This window comes from Anabrus simplex, chromosome 11, assembly GCF_040414725.1.
Source record: "Anabrus simplex isolate iqAnaSimp1 chromosome 11, ASM4041472v1, whole genome shotgun sequence".
NCBI lineage: Eukaryota > Metazoa > Arthropoda > Insecta > Orthoptera > Tettigoniidae > Anabrus > Anabrus simplex.
Window position 1 is genome coordinate 93,556,189 of NC_090275.1, and position 16,850 is coordinate 93,573,038.

General features: G+C 37.1%; 1 protein-coding gene across 1 annotated transcript in view; it reads left to right on the forward strand.

Moving 5' to 3' along the window:
• LOC136883333 (structural maintenance of chromosomes protein 1A) overlaps positions 1–16,850 on the forward strand; it is a 224,974-nt gene that overhangs the window by 54,140 nt on the left and 153,984 nt on the right. The window contains exons 5-6 of the mRNA XM_067155569.2: positions 10,989–11,157; positions 12,079–12,291. Coding sequence (XP_067011670.2) covers positions 10,989–11,157; positions 12,079–12,291 — 382 coding nt within the window. The remainder of the gene's footprint in view (positions 1–10,988; positions 11,158–12,078; positions 12,292–16,850) is intronic.

Genomic DNA, 16,850 nt, shown 5'->3' on the forward strand with positions numbered 1-16,850 from the left:
GAAAACGCAAGTTTTGAACAAACTGATTGCCATTTCATGCCGATTTTAATGTGTATGGGTTTTTTCCCCGACTTGTACGAAAAATCGGATATAACGTCAATCCGCTATAGTGTGTAAATTTTTTGCCGTTATGAATTCTCACTATAACGAACTTCTACTGTATTTTATAATCTCAGGTCCCTTTGCCTGTTTAATTATGGATCCTTGGACATTTAGGAATACTCACAAAGCTTTTTATAAGTTAGGGTTTCTAAGTATTCATTCCGGAAGTGTAAATGGGTCATTGCAAAATTTCTTGGAATAGTTCAGAATGTGAGTGACAAGCTGGTGAAAGGGACAATGAGAAAGAAGAAAGTGAGTTGAAGACTCAGTGCTGATATGTATTCACTTTCTGAGGTGCTTAAAGAACCAGCAGGTGAAGCGACTGCTCCTCCCAAAACTTGTATTGTGCTACTTTATATTCTAATACTACAGTGGAACGGATACTCTGGAATATGTGCTACTTTATATTCTAATACTACAGTGGAACGGATACTCTGGAATATGATACTGGAAAGTATATACCATATTTACTCAAGTAATAGACCCCCCTCTCATTTTACACCCCCCTTGGCTTTTCGAGATGAAGAAAATGAAAAAATAAAACTTGCATACAAGACCCACCAACGTAATTCATCAGAGAAGAGAAATGATTCCACTTTGAAGCAGCTACAAGCCTTATGCAGCTCTTATGACTTCACACAAATTTGTGAATTGTTTCGTTCGTACGACCCACGCAATGAAAACATGCATCGAAGTCATGCGGTACATCTGTGATGTGTTGTAATACGTCGCGATTTGCTGCGAAATTTCTCCTGATTTTTCACTTTTGAAAGTTGGCATGTCTGCATGTGGTACATGTGTGTTTTGTACATAAGAAATGTCTGCCTCCATAGCGTAGGCCTACTGCAGCTCTGATGACGTCGTACAAATAGGTAAATAGTTTCTTGTCCGACCTGCGCATTGCAAGGACGCATCAGTCATGTATATATGTCTGTGTTTTGTAGTTAAGTTATTTAGAAGTGTGCAGAGCATTTGTTTGCACCAACATTCCTCTTGGCAAAATAAATAACCTGGGACTGAGAAATTTCCTAACAAAGTACATTAATTTTGAACCTCCAGACGAATCCACATTAAGGGAAAACTACCTCCCAAAATGTTATGAAGAAACTTTACAGAGTATTCGGGCAGTATGTGATAGTGAAAAGCTGTGGGTGAGCATTGACGAAACCACTGATTCAAGTGGCAGAAATGTAGGAAATGTTATAGTTGATGTGTTGAAGAATGACAAAACTGCTTGTGAACATTCTTATTTGCTAGTGTGTAAAGAAATGCTTGCTGCAAACCATGTCACTGCAGCTAGGTTATTCAATGAACTCATGCACTTACTTTGGCCAAAAGGTATAAAATACGACCGTGTACAGTAGAACCTCGATTACACGTTCCCGGAAGCTACGTTTTCCCGCATTATCCGTTTAAATTACGTGGTCCCGCGAGCATCCTAATTAAATCACGTTGTAAAAATCCCGCATTATCCGTTCCTCGAAGAAACGATTTCCCGTATCAACCGTTCAGAAATTTCAGTCCCATCAACGCTAAATCCTCGATCACGCATTTTTCAAGAAACTGTATCTCACGAAAGGACGGCAACGCATACTTGGTGTTAACGTCCAGTCATTGCAGTAATTTGAGGAAGAGGAAAAGCGATCGGCGGTGAACTTGCATAAGGGACCATCTTAGCATCGCATTCAGGTGGTATTGTTTAGAGAATCGAAATCACAAAGCAGAGGGTGTCCACAATAATTGGAAGGAGACAGAGCGCATTTCGACAGCTCTACTTGAAGACGGAACGAGTTTCGTCAAATGTTCGTACTTGCAAAGCGTCTACATTATGTCCAGGGTTAGATGTTTACTTTTTTTTTTTTTTTTTTTCCCGAGTGTATTGCCGAACAGGTTTTCGGCACTTCCCTCAGGGCACTGTATAGTCACTGAGCTTTCAGGCAGGAATCTAAACTGCTCCTTCTTAAGTAACATAAATTTAGTATTTTAATATTATCGCATACGATTACGTTACATGTAATAATGTCCCCATTCGGTCTATAATTAATAGTATCAATAGTCCTACCTATAAAACCTCTCAATTCCTACACAAATTCCTGAAAAAACACTTCAAATTTCACAACTCCAACTCCATAAAGAACTCGATCAAACTTTGTAATTCCCTAAATAAGTTCAGTCTACAACCAAACCACGTTTTATGTTCTTTTGACATCACCAACATGTATACTAATATCCCTATCAACAATACTATTAACATCATAAAAAACAATCTGTTGAAACATAGCACATTGAGTAAAATCGAAATTGATGAATGGTTAAAATTACTTAATTTCGTTTTAGACAACAACTATTTTACCTTCAATAAGAAAATTTACAAACAAGAAGGTCTAGCGATGGGAGACCCGTTATCTGGAATACTAGCCGATATATACTTAGATAATCTCGAACATAGTAAGATTATTAATAACATCAACGGACTCTGTCGTTGGGATCGCTATGTTGATGATACCATAGCTATCATTGATAAACAAATCAACAACAGCAATAACATACTATCATTTCTCAACAACTTAGATAATAATATTAAATTCACTAAAGAAGATGAGTTCAATAACTCTTTGAACTTCTTAGATATCAAAATCACACGAGCATTGAACAACTTCGACTTCCAAATATACAGAAAACCCACCTTTTCTCCAACAACCATAAAAAATGATTCTTTACATCCCAACTCACATAAAAAAGCCACTTATAACAGTTTAATATATAGAGCATTAAAGATCCCTATGTCCTCTATTAATTTAAAGAAAGAATTACTATTCATTAAGGAAATAGCTAAATTCAGTGGATTTAACAAGAGTATGATTGATAAAATCATTAATAAAACCAAACTGAAACTAGCTACAAATTTAACTCCATTGAAACCTGTCAAACCAAAATACGCTAAATTCACGTTCACTAACCATAGCATTTATCTGATAACTAGAGTTTGTGATTTTTAGCATTTGCGATAAATGCGAAATATGCCGAAACTTTGTCAGTGTATGTGCCTTCATCTTATATGACCCGTACGTGTGGTTTTTAGCGATTTCGAATTTGCGATAAAATGCGAAATTATACAATTTATGCAAAATAGATGCGAAACTCTCAGTTTTATGCGAAATAAACATATATTTTTTAAAACTATGCATTTTTCTTAAAAATAAGATATAAATGTTATTTATTTCAGGAGAAATAATTATTACGGCGCCCAGTGCGATCGTAAAACGGTAACATGCTTTGACGGACACTTCCGTCTTGGTGCACGGAACATCTATAAGTTCATTATCGCAGTTAGCTGGTCGGAGAGATTTATTCTCTTTGTTTTTCAGCCTAACCGATTGATGTCAGATGATACCTGAAGCTATTTTCTCTGTGTAAGTAGTAACTCTGAGCTGAAATACGGAAAATAAAAAGCACCTCATTTTGCCGCTCGTTGTAAACAATCATGGCGGCATCCAAGCGCGGCATGGATGAGTTTATTCGTAACTGGATGAAAATAGTGATGTTGAAAGTGGAAAAGATTCTCTGGAGAGTGAAAATACTTCTTCTTCAAATGACAATGATGAAAGTGATTCCGATTTTAGTTCCGAGATGATAGTGCCAATTGAAACTACGTGACGAAACCAGAATGCAACAAGAGCGAGTGAGAAGCCTAGTTTTCCTTTTTTTTTTTTGCTAGTTGCTTTACGTCTCACCGACACAGATAGGTCTTACGGCGACGATGGGGCAGGAAAGGCCTAGGAATGGGAAGGAAGCGGCCGTGGCCTTAATTACGGTACAGTCCCAGCATTTGCCTGGTGTGAAAATGGGAAACCACGGAAAATCATCTTCAGGGCTGCCGACAGTGGGGTTCGTACCCACTATCTCCTGGATGCGAGCTCACAGCTGCGTGCTCCTAACCGCACGGCCAACTCGCCCGTTGAGAAGTCTAGTAAAATGATACTTGGAATAATGGTCTTGTTGACAATAAGCCTCTTTCTGTAACATGTAAACCAGTTTTTGAAATTCACTCTATAGTGAGCAGGGGGTTGGGTAATAATCCGAAAGAAATGGACTTAGGGAATGAATTTCTAACCTCACAGTTCTGGGAACACGTCACTAAGGAAACCAGTACCTATGCCTCTACATTTCTTGCTAATTTATCTGCTTCCCTGGAAACCAGTAATACTTACGAACAAAAACATTGGTTTCCTGTTACTTTAGACGAGCTAAAAGCTCACTTTGCTTTGTGTATTCTTATGTAGCCTATGTGATTAATCAAATTTATGTTAAAGTGACGAAAAAATAAATAGTAAGTAAGGGAATATTTCCTTTCACAAGTAATGGCAGCCCAAAGGGTTAAATCATTCAATGTGTGGAATTTCTTTCACTGGCTAAAGGGCACTGCAAAGACCAGTCAATCAAACAGCAAATACACTTTCAAACACCACGTTCATTCTCTTTGTGTGTTGACCCTTGATCATAGTCGGTTATTCTTGACATTGGTGTTGAGTAGTAGTTCTGTTTAAAAGTACGGTAGCGATTTATTTTATTGTCTGTTAGCCATGGGTAGAAGCGAAGTGACGATCAAACAGCATGCCAAAAATCACAAATCGGGACATTTTTATGTAAGCGATACAGATGGCCTATATTGATGTGCCGACTCTGCAATCAAAAACTTGAAGAAGAAAAAAAATGTTTTGCAGGCTTTCCTTTGCCTTGGCAGCACTTCTGTGCATTTGGGCCTCTACGAACAGTGTCGATGTAGAGTTCTTGTTAGCAAGTACAACATAATTGTAACTGATAGGCGGTCTCAAATGAAGGACACCTTTTAAACAATTGGCAGGTTGTACTTAAATCATCATTGAAATTCCTCTTCCTTGTAGGTGTGTTGTACTGTGATAAATAAATACGTTCAGAATAGTATTTTTCACTTTGAAATTGTGTTTGTAAATTTGAAAATAAGCATATTCCTGTGTGTTCGTTAATACTTCTTGCAGTCTTATGTTGATATTTGTCGTATTTTCCATAGTGAATTCAAAACTGCATGATGAGCAATGTGTGATTAAGCAGTATGATTTTACTCCCTATTTTTAACCAATTTGCTACAAAATGCTAAATTTGAGAAGTTTAGATGCTACAAAATGCTAAATTTGAAAATCAAAACGCTAAATCACTGATTTTTAAATGCTATAAACCACGAACTCTACCGATAACCAATTCATTAATGAAACACGAAATAAAAATAGCCTACACAACAAAAAACACTAATCGTAATTTATTCTTCAATCACAACTCTATTAACATCACAGACAATAGTTACTCTGGATCAGGAATATACAGATTGAAATGCTCTACATGTAATTTTTCTTATGTTGGCCAAACTGGCCACAGCTTCTCCACCAGATACGCCGAGTATTACAATGCCCAAAGACACAACAAATTCTCTGCAATGGCCAACCACATGAGGGACACAGGTCATAAATTCCACAATAGAACAAGACCTCCATATCCTAAAAAGAGTCGATAAAAACAAACTCATGACAGAATATGAAAACTTATTTATTTTCCTCGACCAACATTTTAATAAAGATAAGAACCTAAATGACACTATTGATAAAAAAAAGCCCCTTGTATGAACAGATTCTTATTTTATTACGAGAATCAACTTCCCTCACCAACATATTCTTAAAAATCTTCAACCTCACATCAATCAGCGTTCCCACCTCCCCTACAGCTAATATACCCCCTCTCCCTTCCCCCCGCCGCTAGTACCTCTAATTCAAATACAACCAATAAACCCATAGCCACACCCACCGTAACATCGCTCCCTCCAATAGCCTTACACCGTTACAACACGTGCAGTAATACACTCTCTTCCTTCCCTCCCACCAATAGCAGCCCCCCTCCAATAGTTACGTCAACGCAAACAGATCCCCCTCCAGCACAAACCTTCAGTTATAACACACGTAGCAAGAAGTCTACTGTTGCAAATACTTCTAACTCATAACGTTACAAGCTATCTTTGTCACCGTCAAATGGTAAGTGCACACGATTCTACTTCAATATTTCAAATATCTTTTCACACAATTAACTCTACGTTTCTTGCTTCCTTTTACAGATTCCACTTTTATATGCTTTTCAACTAGAATATCTACAAACTCACAATTTACAACATTTGAGCATCACTTCAAATTTTGAGATGGTTCATAGTGATCCTATTTGAAACTGTTCTTCAACTTCTATTCACCAACTTCATATCCTCAACGTGTTCTACAACTTCACCATATGCATCTGACTTTCGTCTTTTATCTTCAAGATCATGATTAACTTCGGATCTCTCGACTAACTTTGACTTTTATTCTCTCTTCTTTACTTTGATTATATACGATTTTTCGCCATCGTCTAATTATAACCGCCAGACAATCAACTTTACTTTTATGCAATCTTACTACTTGTTGTATAACAATCTGTTGTTTTATCCATTGCACTTATTTTAGCAGCCTTCTAATGTTAATTTTGTTAATACTTCCACTATTATATCTCATCACATTGTATTTTTAAACCATCATTGTTATTTTTAATGTTATTTTACTTCAAATCTCTTCAAGATTTTAAAATTCATTTCATTATTACATGTTATTTAGATGCTTATTTTTAATTTGCCTTTTACTGTTTTGGTCCTCATGTAAGACTAGGAATTTCACGTTATTGTGTTAAAATGTTAAAACCGCAGTCATTTTATTTGCGCACGTTACATGTAAAAACCTTTGCATCATTTCGCACTCGTACCGACTTGGACAGCGAGCGCGTTTTCCAGCTGAGGCCAAGGTCGCGAATAACCGTAAATTCGGAAGTTTTGATGATATTTTTTCTTTCCAATTTAATCGTGATTAGTGACGGACATTATTGAATATAATGCATTCGAAAACTTGAGAATCGATACTTACCTTCGAAATAATATTCTCGAGTTCAACATAACCTTTAAAAGTCGATGTAGGCCGTAGGCCTAATTTGCGCGGTAGATTTCCACAAACTGACTACGAACAGTATACCGGTGACCAAATTACAATGGAAGATTTAAAGAAAAAGGGATTTCGCCATCATGTTGGACAATTTTGTATCCAATGTGCTTTATTTTACTAGATTAGAGAATTAAAAAATAATTGTGGTCGATTGTTTGGCTTAATGTTATTAGGTTTTTCGAATAGTTTGACCGATCAAAGTTGCTGAACTGATAGAAGTTTCCCCGGTAAAACTGAATGTAAAGTTTCGAGACTTTTAAGTTGCGTACCGGTAATTAATGTTTGAAGCCGGCCCCGCAGTCGAACTTGCCTGCCTCTCACCCGGAGGACCCAGGTTCGATTCCCGGCCAGGTCAGACACTTTTACCTGGATATGAGGGCTGGTTCCAGGTTCACTCATTCTACGATTACCTTTAAATGAGGCGCTATTTAATGGTGAGATGGCGATCCCGGTCTAGAGAGGTAGGAATAACGGCCGAGAGGATTCGTCACATTGACCATGCGTCACCTCGTAATCTGCAGGCGTTCGGACCGAGCAGTGGTCGCTTGGTAGGCGGAAGGCCCATTGGGGCTATAGTTTGGTCTAGGCGTGTTTGTAAGATTTTATATATATATTTTTGTGATGTTTAGCCAAATTGTTCATGGTTTATTCATTCCCGGATTTTCCGTTTTCCCGTGTTGTACGTTTTTTTTCGGTGGTCCCTCCAAAAACGGAGAATCGAGGTTCCACTGTACTGCGTTTCCTTACTGATACTGCAGCTAAGGCAGCCGAAGGCCTTTCTGTGAGCTTTCCGAAAATGATACACGTAACTTGCGTTGTTCATGCTCTACACAGGTTATGTGAACTTGTGCGGGATCAGTATCCTCAAGTGGATAAATTAGTGTCTAATGGAAAAGAGTCTTTGTAAAAGCACCCTCAAGAATCGATCTGTTTAAAGAGAAAAACCCGGATCTTGCACTTCCTCCTCTGCCTATTGTTACTTGGTGGGGTACCTGGCTTAGCGCTGTGGTATACTATGCAGACAATTTCGAAAGTTTTGCATCCATTGTGAATGCACTAGATAAAAACAACGTGTCGTCAATTGAGATTCTTCAAGAGATACTGAAAGACAGCTCTTTGAAAAAGGATTTGGCATTTATATCTGCCAATCTAAGCTTCTTGTGTAAAATTATAGACATACTTGAAAAATCCACTAACCTCTTGTTCGAAACAGTGAAGGAAGTGCATGTTGTTGAAAATAAATTAGATTCATTCTCGGATTCGCAGGTACAGGGACTGTTAAAGGTCAAATATCAAAATTTGTTCAGGAAAAACAGAGGATTTCAAACAATGTGCCAAATTTCTAATGTATTAGAGGGTGCTCATGTTAGCAAAATTGATGGCGTTAATGTTGGTGACATTCCTCTCTTTAACTATGCACGCCTGACTTCCTATGATGTGGAGCGATCGTTTTTGCAGTATAAGGTGTTCTTTAGAGATATTCGGCATGCATTTGTGATGGACTATTTGGAGATGACCTTTTTTGTTGTTCATTGCAATTCTGAGACTACTTCTAGCAACTAATTATTCCAGCATGTGATGGGTGAGTACGAACCGGTACCATTTTTTCAAAGATGATAGGTTGCTTTTGCCATATTTAAACAAAACATTACCTTAAAAAAAAAATAACCATTCATAATATCTACTCTGGCATATCAAAAAATTAATATACCATACTGCACGTTTCCATACACAGACACCAATTTGCCTTAGGGAGCACATTTGGTAGCACCATATTCTAATACAAAACGTTATACTTATTTACTTCTTCAGCACGAGTAGTTATGTGATATTTAAAGGAAAATAATTTTAATTTGTTATCACATATTTTAAAGTTTTTTTAGCACATAAAAAATAAACATTTTTCACATTTTAGCACATAAAAATCTGCTCCTTAGTGATTTCAATTACTCTCATTACATAATTGTATTATAATTTTATTTTAAAAACATTAAATTTAGAAAATATACATTTGATGTTGACAGTTGGTCCTCATTCTTCCAAAATATGGTCATTTTGGAAAATATTCACAATAATAGTCCTAAGAAGTCTGTTTTGTAAACCAAGTGATAAAGAATTGGCTGGACCTAAGTGTGTTAATACAAGAAATTCCCCCTCCCCCCCATTGATGACTCAGAAAACTATAGTAAATGAGGCAACAGATGTAATTTGAAACTTACATTCCTCACTGGAAGGAATTTCAGTATAACCTAGTATTACATGATTGGTAAAAATGGAGTAAAGAACACACAAGAAAGATAAACAGAATAATAAGTCAATTCTTGTTCTATTTCTACTCAGTCCCTGACAAGTTTTTTCTGCTTCCAGTCTTCCTCAAAGGAGCAGGCATCAACTGATTGAAGTAACTTTTTTATTTAATCAGTGAAGTCTGATCATGTGCAAAGGCATGTTAAAGTTACATTGTTTGTGTTATTGTCATGAACATAATTTGTGTAGTTATAATTTATATATTAAAAATGCTCAGGTAAAGAAAGTCCGTTCTCTTGATGAAGCTGAGAAGTAGAAACAAGCTTGTCGGGGGCTGAGAAAAAATGGACATAAGGGAACTGGGACAGCAGTTTTTAAAGCTGTGGAGATTGTCGTTATTCTTTAGTATTTTCATACTTGTCCATCTCCTTTTCTGTTGCCCCCTCTTCCAATCCTGACTTGCCATCATGTTTATCCTGTTATATATTCTTATTCATGTTCCTGTCTTCCTATATTTTATGACTTAACCTCTTTAGAGCCAGGCCAAAATGTAAAGTTGAGTCTAAAAGTGCCAGGAAAATGTAGTCTTTCAGAAAAAAAAGCTAACTCCTCTGTTTTTAAAGATATAAAAGCGAAACCTAATCAGGGAGTCATCTAAATTAAATGATATATTTTAGATCATTATGCAATTTATTCCTCACATTATTAATTAATTAATAAAATAAAATAATTTATTCAGGAATATAAAAGTTGGAAAAAATGATTATTCCTATTGCCACACACTTACAAATGGAGTAAAAATGAATACTGGAGGGCACACATACATAATACAAGAACCAAGAAATGCATTCAGCTTGTTCTAAAAATATCTACAAGGGTGTGAGAAATCCAAAATTCTAAAATGTAACATATTGAAAAATTACACCAACAGTGAATCACACAAACACCATTAAATGATGACTGTGAAAATAAACAGCCGTAGAGTTAACGATTTGCAATTTTAGTGGTGACTTCTTGGACTTCGTGGACAGTGATTCTGATCTTGGTGACAAATCAAGTGCTGATTTCGCCTTGTACAATGAATTACCCGTGCGGAATGTGACTGTACATAACCAAGCAAGTGATAGTGACTGGGAAGAAAGGAATGGTGACTAGGACAATCTTGCACAGGCTCCACAACATTTCCTGGACTCATTAAAGAATTTCCTCCTCTCTTACATTACTCTTCTTACACTTTTGACACCATGCTTTTACAGGTTGCACGTAAACAAGTCAAGAAATTTTAAATATTGCTCGAGGCTATCGATAGACAGAAAACAAAAGAATATTGTCAGAACGTGATAGCTTGAAGTCTCTTTAATGGTTGTGCCATGATTAGGCGCTGTTTTCGGCCTAGAATCCTATCAAAGTATGAAGAAATGAAGCGTTTCTCAGAGTGACTTTGTCATTAAGAGGGTTAACGCTTTATGTATATTTCTATTCTCCTTTCTAGCTACTTTGGTAAATTTTAATTCATTTATTGTTCCCTTCCCAGTACTCATAGCACATTAAAATCATTTGTATTAATTATATTTCTGTAAAATGTTTACTGTGCAGGTCAGGAGCATTAAAAGAAGAGTACGAGACATTAAGAGCTGAAATGTTGAGGGCAGAAGAGGAGACTCAGTATTCTTACCAGAAGAAGAAAGGCATTGCTGCAGAGCGTAAGGAAGCTAAGCTGGAGAAGGAAGAAGCAGAAAAATATCAACGTCTGAAGGAAGATCTGGTTAGTAGGAACTAGATGTGGAACAAAGGTTAATTTTTATATTTATATATGTATAGTTCCCTCCCTTTTGTGGTAGATATTAGTGGGTCTTTGACACAAAATATTTTAAAATAAAAATTCCACTTCCTTTCCAGTGCTAATAAAACATGTAAATATTGATCTTTTAGAACATTGTGTTCATTTGTTTTACAGCATGATGTCTAATTTTAAAACATTTTGGCACATATATTTTATAGTTTCAGTTTTAATATTTTAACTATGCATTTTTCACTGTTGATAAGCCTCATAGCCGTGGAAGTTGACATGAAGGTATACAGGGTGTATCAGAACTATATTGACAAAAAAACTAGGGATGCTCTTTATATTATGTTAAGAACGATGGTGCAATTGGATTGGCGGGGAAAAGAATCTTTTCGAGAAAATTAGGTTAACTTGTTACATCTGGGCGCGCAATTCAAATTGACGAACTTGCCGTATTTACTATGCCAGAGAGCCAGTCGCTGCTTGTTGCTGTGTGTCAGAGGAAGGAAGGGTGGGGAAGTGGGAAGTAGGAGACAAGAGGTGATGCTCATTTTGAAGGGTATAGTGTTGCTTTTTGTCCATAGGTTTAACTTTAAAGTATCCTACACGTGACCTCTTGTTGGTGCTAAGAAGGCATTATCTCTGGCTGCTGGGCATATCTTTTGATGACAAAATCCCTAGAAGATTTCAGAATTTAGTATGAAAGTTATATTTTACTCGAGAACATATTTTTATAACCTTCAGGACTTCCTACTTTTTCTCAACAAAATAAACAAACGAAAAGTAACTTTTGGTAACGTAATGTGAATTTCCCCAAGTAGCTTCATATGAAGAAGCATGTCAGTGTGTTTATTTGTTTGGATGATCATTATGAACACAGTTATGTTTACTGATACACAGGCTGACAAGCAAGTTGAACTTCAGTTGTTCCGACTTTACCACAATGAGAAGGACATCGAACGACTGGAACAAGAATTGGAGAAGAGGCAGCATGAAGTAAACAAAGTGGAGAAGCGGAAAGAGAAGGCAGAGGAGCAACTTAAAGAGAAAAAGAAGGAATGTGGAAAACTTAGCCGCGAGCTTGCGAAGGTGGAGCAAGATATTCGTGAAATGGTGAGTTTCATGTGGGAGTATAAACCTGTTGCTGATATGAATTATCTCCATTGTATTCCATCTCTCTCCTACTCTTCCTCCATCACTATATTCTATTCCAGGTCCCGTTGCATTGTGCAGTTCTTATCCAACTCCATTCTTCATAATCTGGATCTTCCTTGACCTTTTTTATCCTTTCATGTCCATTACCATGGTTTATGTTAGCATTCTTTCATCCATTTAATTTGTCCAGGCCATGTCATACTATTTTTCTTCATTTTACCAATTAATGTTTCCACCTTTATTTCTTCCTATACTGAACGTCTTCATTTCTCTCTGCGTATCCTTGTCTTCTGTAACATACTTTTTAGAAATTTCATTTTTGCTGCCTGTGTGAGGTTGACATCCTTTTTTTTTTCCTCGTAACTAGTCATGCCTCGACTGCTGATAGGTAGAGCTCTGTGCGGATATACAAAATAATATCCGCATTCGCACTTCCCTCATCCGCATCCGCGAATGGTTATCCGCATCCGCAAAACGGTTATCCGTGGATAAGTATTTAACTACAATATATATTACACCCAAGATATTGAAACGGATAGATCTGTTAGCATAATGCAACAGGCTTGATACCTGGCACCAGAACCCCTATAGTCACAGGTTCATGAGGGTTTTTTTCTTGCAACAACTACCGACGTATTTACCTTTGTTCCTTCCTTCCATTAATTGTGGGCTGAAGCCAGGTAGGCTTAGGTCAAATTTACGGCTTTTTGGTCTCAAATCTCTTTATATATCACTATTCTCCCATACCAGTGTTAAGGGTCGCCTAACCACATGGAAAAATAAGACTATACCTAAGTGAAAATAACTAAACGTCATTATTTAGAATTTATCAGCAAGATTATCCGCACTGCCATACAGTTTGTACCCGTCAAGACACTAACTTTGCAGATATCCACATCCGTGCAGGGCTCTACTGATAGGTATAATATGCCTTGTACGTTATTTGATAGCCGTTATTGAAACATCTTTGATACTTTGAAATTTCTGTACAGTGATAAAAGTACTGAACATCATTTGAAGCAAAATTTACTCACTAGGTACATCTCGGGCATTATTTGTTTTCTTGGCCATTTAATGTTCCATATTGATTGAAAACTTTACTCATTTATTCAGTCCAGCTTCTTTATTGTTGTTTATATTTATAATTGTTTTAAAAATATTACATATATTTATTCAGAGCCAACAGTTAAGACATAATAATCTTGTGAAACAAGATAAACTGTAGGAAGGCTACTTTTTGTGAAGACATTGCACTGCTTCTTGAGAAATGTAGGATGACTGCTTGTGTCCAGTTGTGATTCATTTGCGATAAAGCCAAGCAAATGGTTGGTGAAATAAAAAGTTTCACTGCAATGTTTCTTGTTTTTACATGTCATAAACCCAAAATAATGATTGTATATCGTGTCTGTTATTGCGGGTCGTGATAGTATCAATCTAAACAACTTTGTATTACACTAATTACACTAATTAAAATGTTGGCTTACCTACTTTCTGCCACTAATTCTCATCATCTTAATTTACCCAGGCTGAATGGTTCGGATTGTTGGGCGCTTATCTTCTGAGCTCAAGTTGACTGGTTTGATCCCAACTCAGACCAGTGGTGTTCAAAGGTACTCAAATACACCAGCCTTGTTTTTATAATGTACGTGTGCGAATACTCCTTGCATATTTGTAACGGAATTTAGTGAAGGAAAACTGGGGTGTGTGCTTTATTTGACCTAAGGTTGGTACCACTGCACCTCAAATAATAATAATAATAATAATAATAATTGTATGGCCTCAGCTACCATGTGCATGCATTTTAATTTGATGCCATATGAATGCTCGCTTATCAGTTTTGACGTTCCATTTTACTCAAGGCCTACTAGATGGCAGACTGAACCGAATCTCTCTTGGGAGTCTGTGGGCGAGTTTTAATTAATTTTGGGTAGTAAACACCAAATATGTTACCAGAAATGTTTTACTTGCCAACATCGTATGACCTGGAGTGTTGAATGGACTTTTTCCCGCCCTCTGCTGGGTTTCAACCCGTTATCTTGGGATCTAGAGGCTGACACTCTACCACTGATCCACGGATGGAGCTACCTCAAACTATGGCCCTCTTGGGTAGCCATTCATCAGAATTGTCATACAGTTGCTTACCTTCCCCTGATAGTATAATTGGCTAGTTTTGTGTGTGTTATCATAATGAGTGTACCATGTCGTGGGCCACACAGACCAAGGCCGGACAGTGTTATTCACATAATGAAGCTGCGGATGATGCTGTATGGGAAGGTGGCACGACAAATAAGATTATTCCGCTAATGATGGTGGTGAAAGGGATAAGGTATAGAAGTATGGGAGCATGGGATTACTGTATTGACTTTAATATTTTATTGCACACAGATTAACATTAAATTGATAAATATTGTACATAATTTTTTTTCTTTTATGCTAATGTAGGTAAAGTTCCTTCCGTATGCTCTGCATTAATTTCTTGTAAATTAAACACAAGTTAAATTCTTTTTTCTCTCCTAAAATTAGTTGCGTGGAGTATTTGTGTATATGGTATGTACGAGCTTTGTGTCGGGAGATTTACCAGCATGTAAAAGAACTCGGGGACAAAATTCTGGCTACTCGGCATTCCCAAAAAACACCGTAGAACTAGTTAGTGGGACGTAAAACCAACATTATTATTTATGTATTCAATTTGTGCTTTATCAGGAAATCTGCATTTAAATCCCATATGTATACTATGTGATTTATCATTAATAATGCTTTATGATGTTGCAGAAGGGTTCATTTCCATTAGAACTAATCTCAGATGTGGTACTGTATGGAGTACTGTACAGTAGAACCTCGATTATACGTTCCCGGAAACTACGTTTTCCCGTATTATTGGTTCAAATTACATGGTCCCGCGAGCGTCCTTATTAAATCACGTTGTAAATATCCCGCATTATCTGTTCCTTGAAGAAATGATTTCCCGGATCAACCGTCCAGAAATTTTAGTCCCATCAACGCTAAATCCTTGATTACGCGTTTTTCAAGAAACTGTATCTTACGAAAGGACGGCTGCGGCATACTTATGGATCTTGGTGTTGACGTCCCGTCATTGCGATAATTTGAGGACGTACTGGACTGAAATAGCCGTCGGCGGTGAACTTGTGTAAGGGATCATCTTAGCATCGCATTCGGGTAGTATTGTTTAGAGAATCCTCAGAAATCATAAAGCAGAGAGTGCCCACAACAAATGGAAGGAGACAGAGCACATTTCAACAGCTTCATTTGAAGACTGAACAAGTTTAGTCAAATGTTCGTACTTGCAAAACGTCTACATTACGAATCAAAACTGCTCCTTCTTAAGTAACACAAATTTAGTATTTCAATATTATCATATACGATTATGTTATCGAGACCAGAACAGATTTTGCACCTTACATACATAAAGCCATGGGAGGTTTTGGGATTACCTATTACTGTTTTCGTCCTAATATAAAACTGGGAATTCCACGTTTTTGTGTTAAAATGTTATAAAAACTGCAGTTGTTTTATTTGCGCACATTACATTTAAAAACTTTGTATCGTTTCGCACTCGTGCCGAATTGTACAGCGAGCACGCTCTCCAGCTGAGCTTAAGGTCATGAATAATTCGTAATTTCGGATTTCGCCATCATGTTGGACGCTTTTGTATCTATTGTGCTTTTATTTTATTACATTGAATAATTAAAAACTACTTTGGTCAGTTGTTGTTTGGCTTGGCGTTACGGGTATTACATTTTTCGAAGAATTTGGCTGATGGAAGTTGCTGAACTGAAAGAAGTTTTCAAATGAATTTGACGAACGTTTTCAGCGGAAGCTGACGAAGTTTCCCCAGTAAAATTCAATGTAAAGTTTCGAGATTTTTAAGTCTCGTAACGGTAATTAACGTTTGAAGCCAGCCCCGCGGTCTAAGTTGCCTGCCTCTCACCCGGAGAGCCCGGGTTCGATTACTGGCCAGGTCAGGTATTTTTACCTGGTAATGAGGGCTGGTTCCAGGTTCAGTCATTCTACGATTACCTTTAATTGAGGAGCTATTTCATGGTGGTATGCCGACCCCAGTCTAGAGAGCCATGTATAACTGCTGAGAGGATTCGTCACACTGACCATGCATCACCGCGAAATCTGCAGGCCTTCGGACTGAGGGCGGTCGCTTGGTAGGCGGAAGGCCCATTGGGGCTGTAGTCTTGTTTGGTTTCGGGGTGTTTTTTAGATTATAAGTGTAAGTATTATAAGATTATAAGTATACATGTTTCATTTTTGTGATGTTTAGCCAAATTGTTGATGGTTCATTCATTCCCAGATTTTCCATTTTCCCGTGTTGTACGTTTTTTATTTGTGGTCCCTCCAAAAACGGATAATCGAGGTTCCACTGTATTTCCTAATTTTTAAAAGATTCATAATTGAAATTTAAAATCAAAATTATCATGTATTATTTCAAAGGTCATTGATGAGAGCTCTGCCCAACATAATGGTCATTTCAGAGGAAAATATACTAG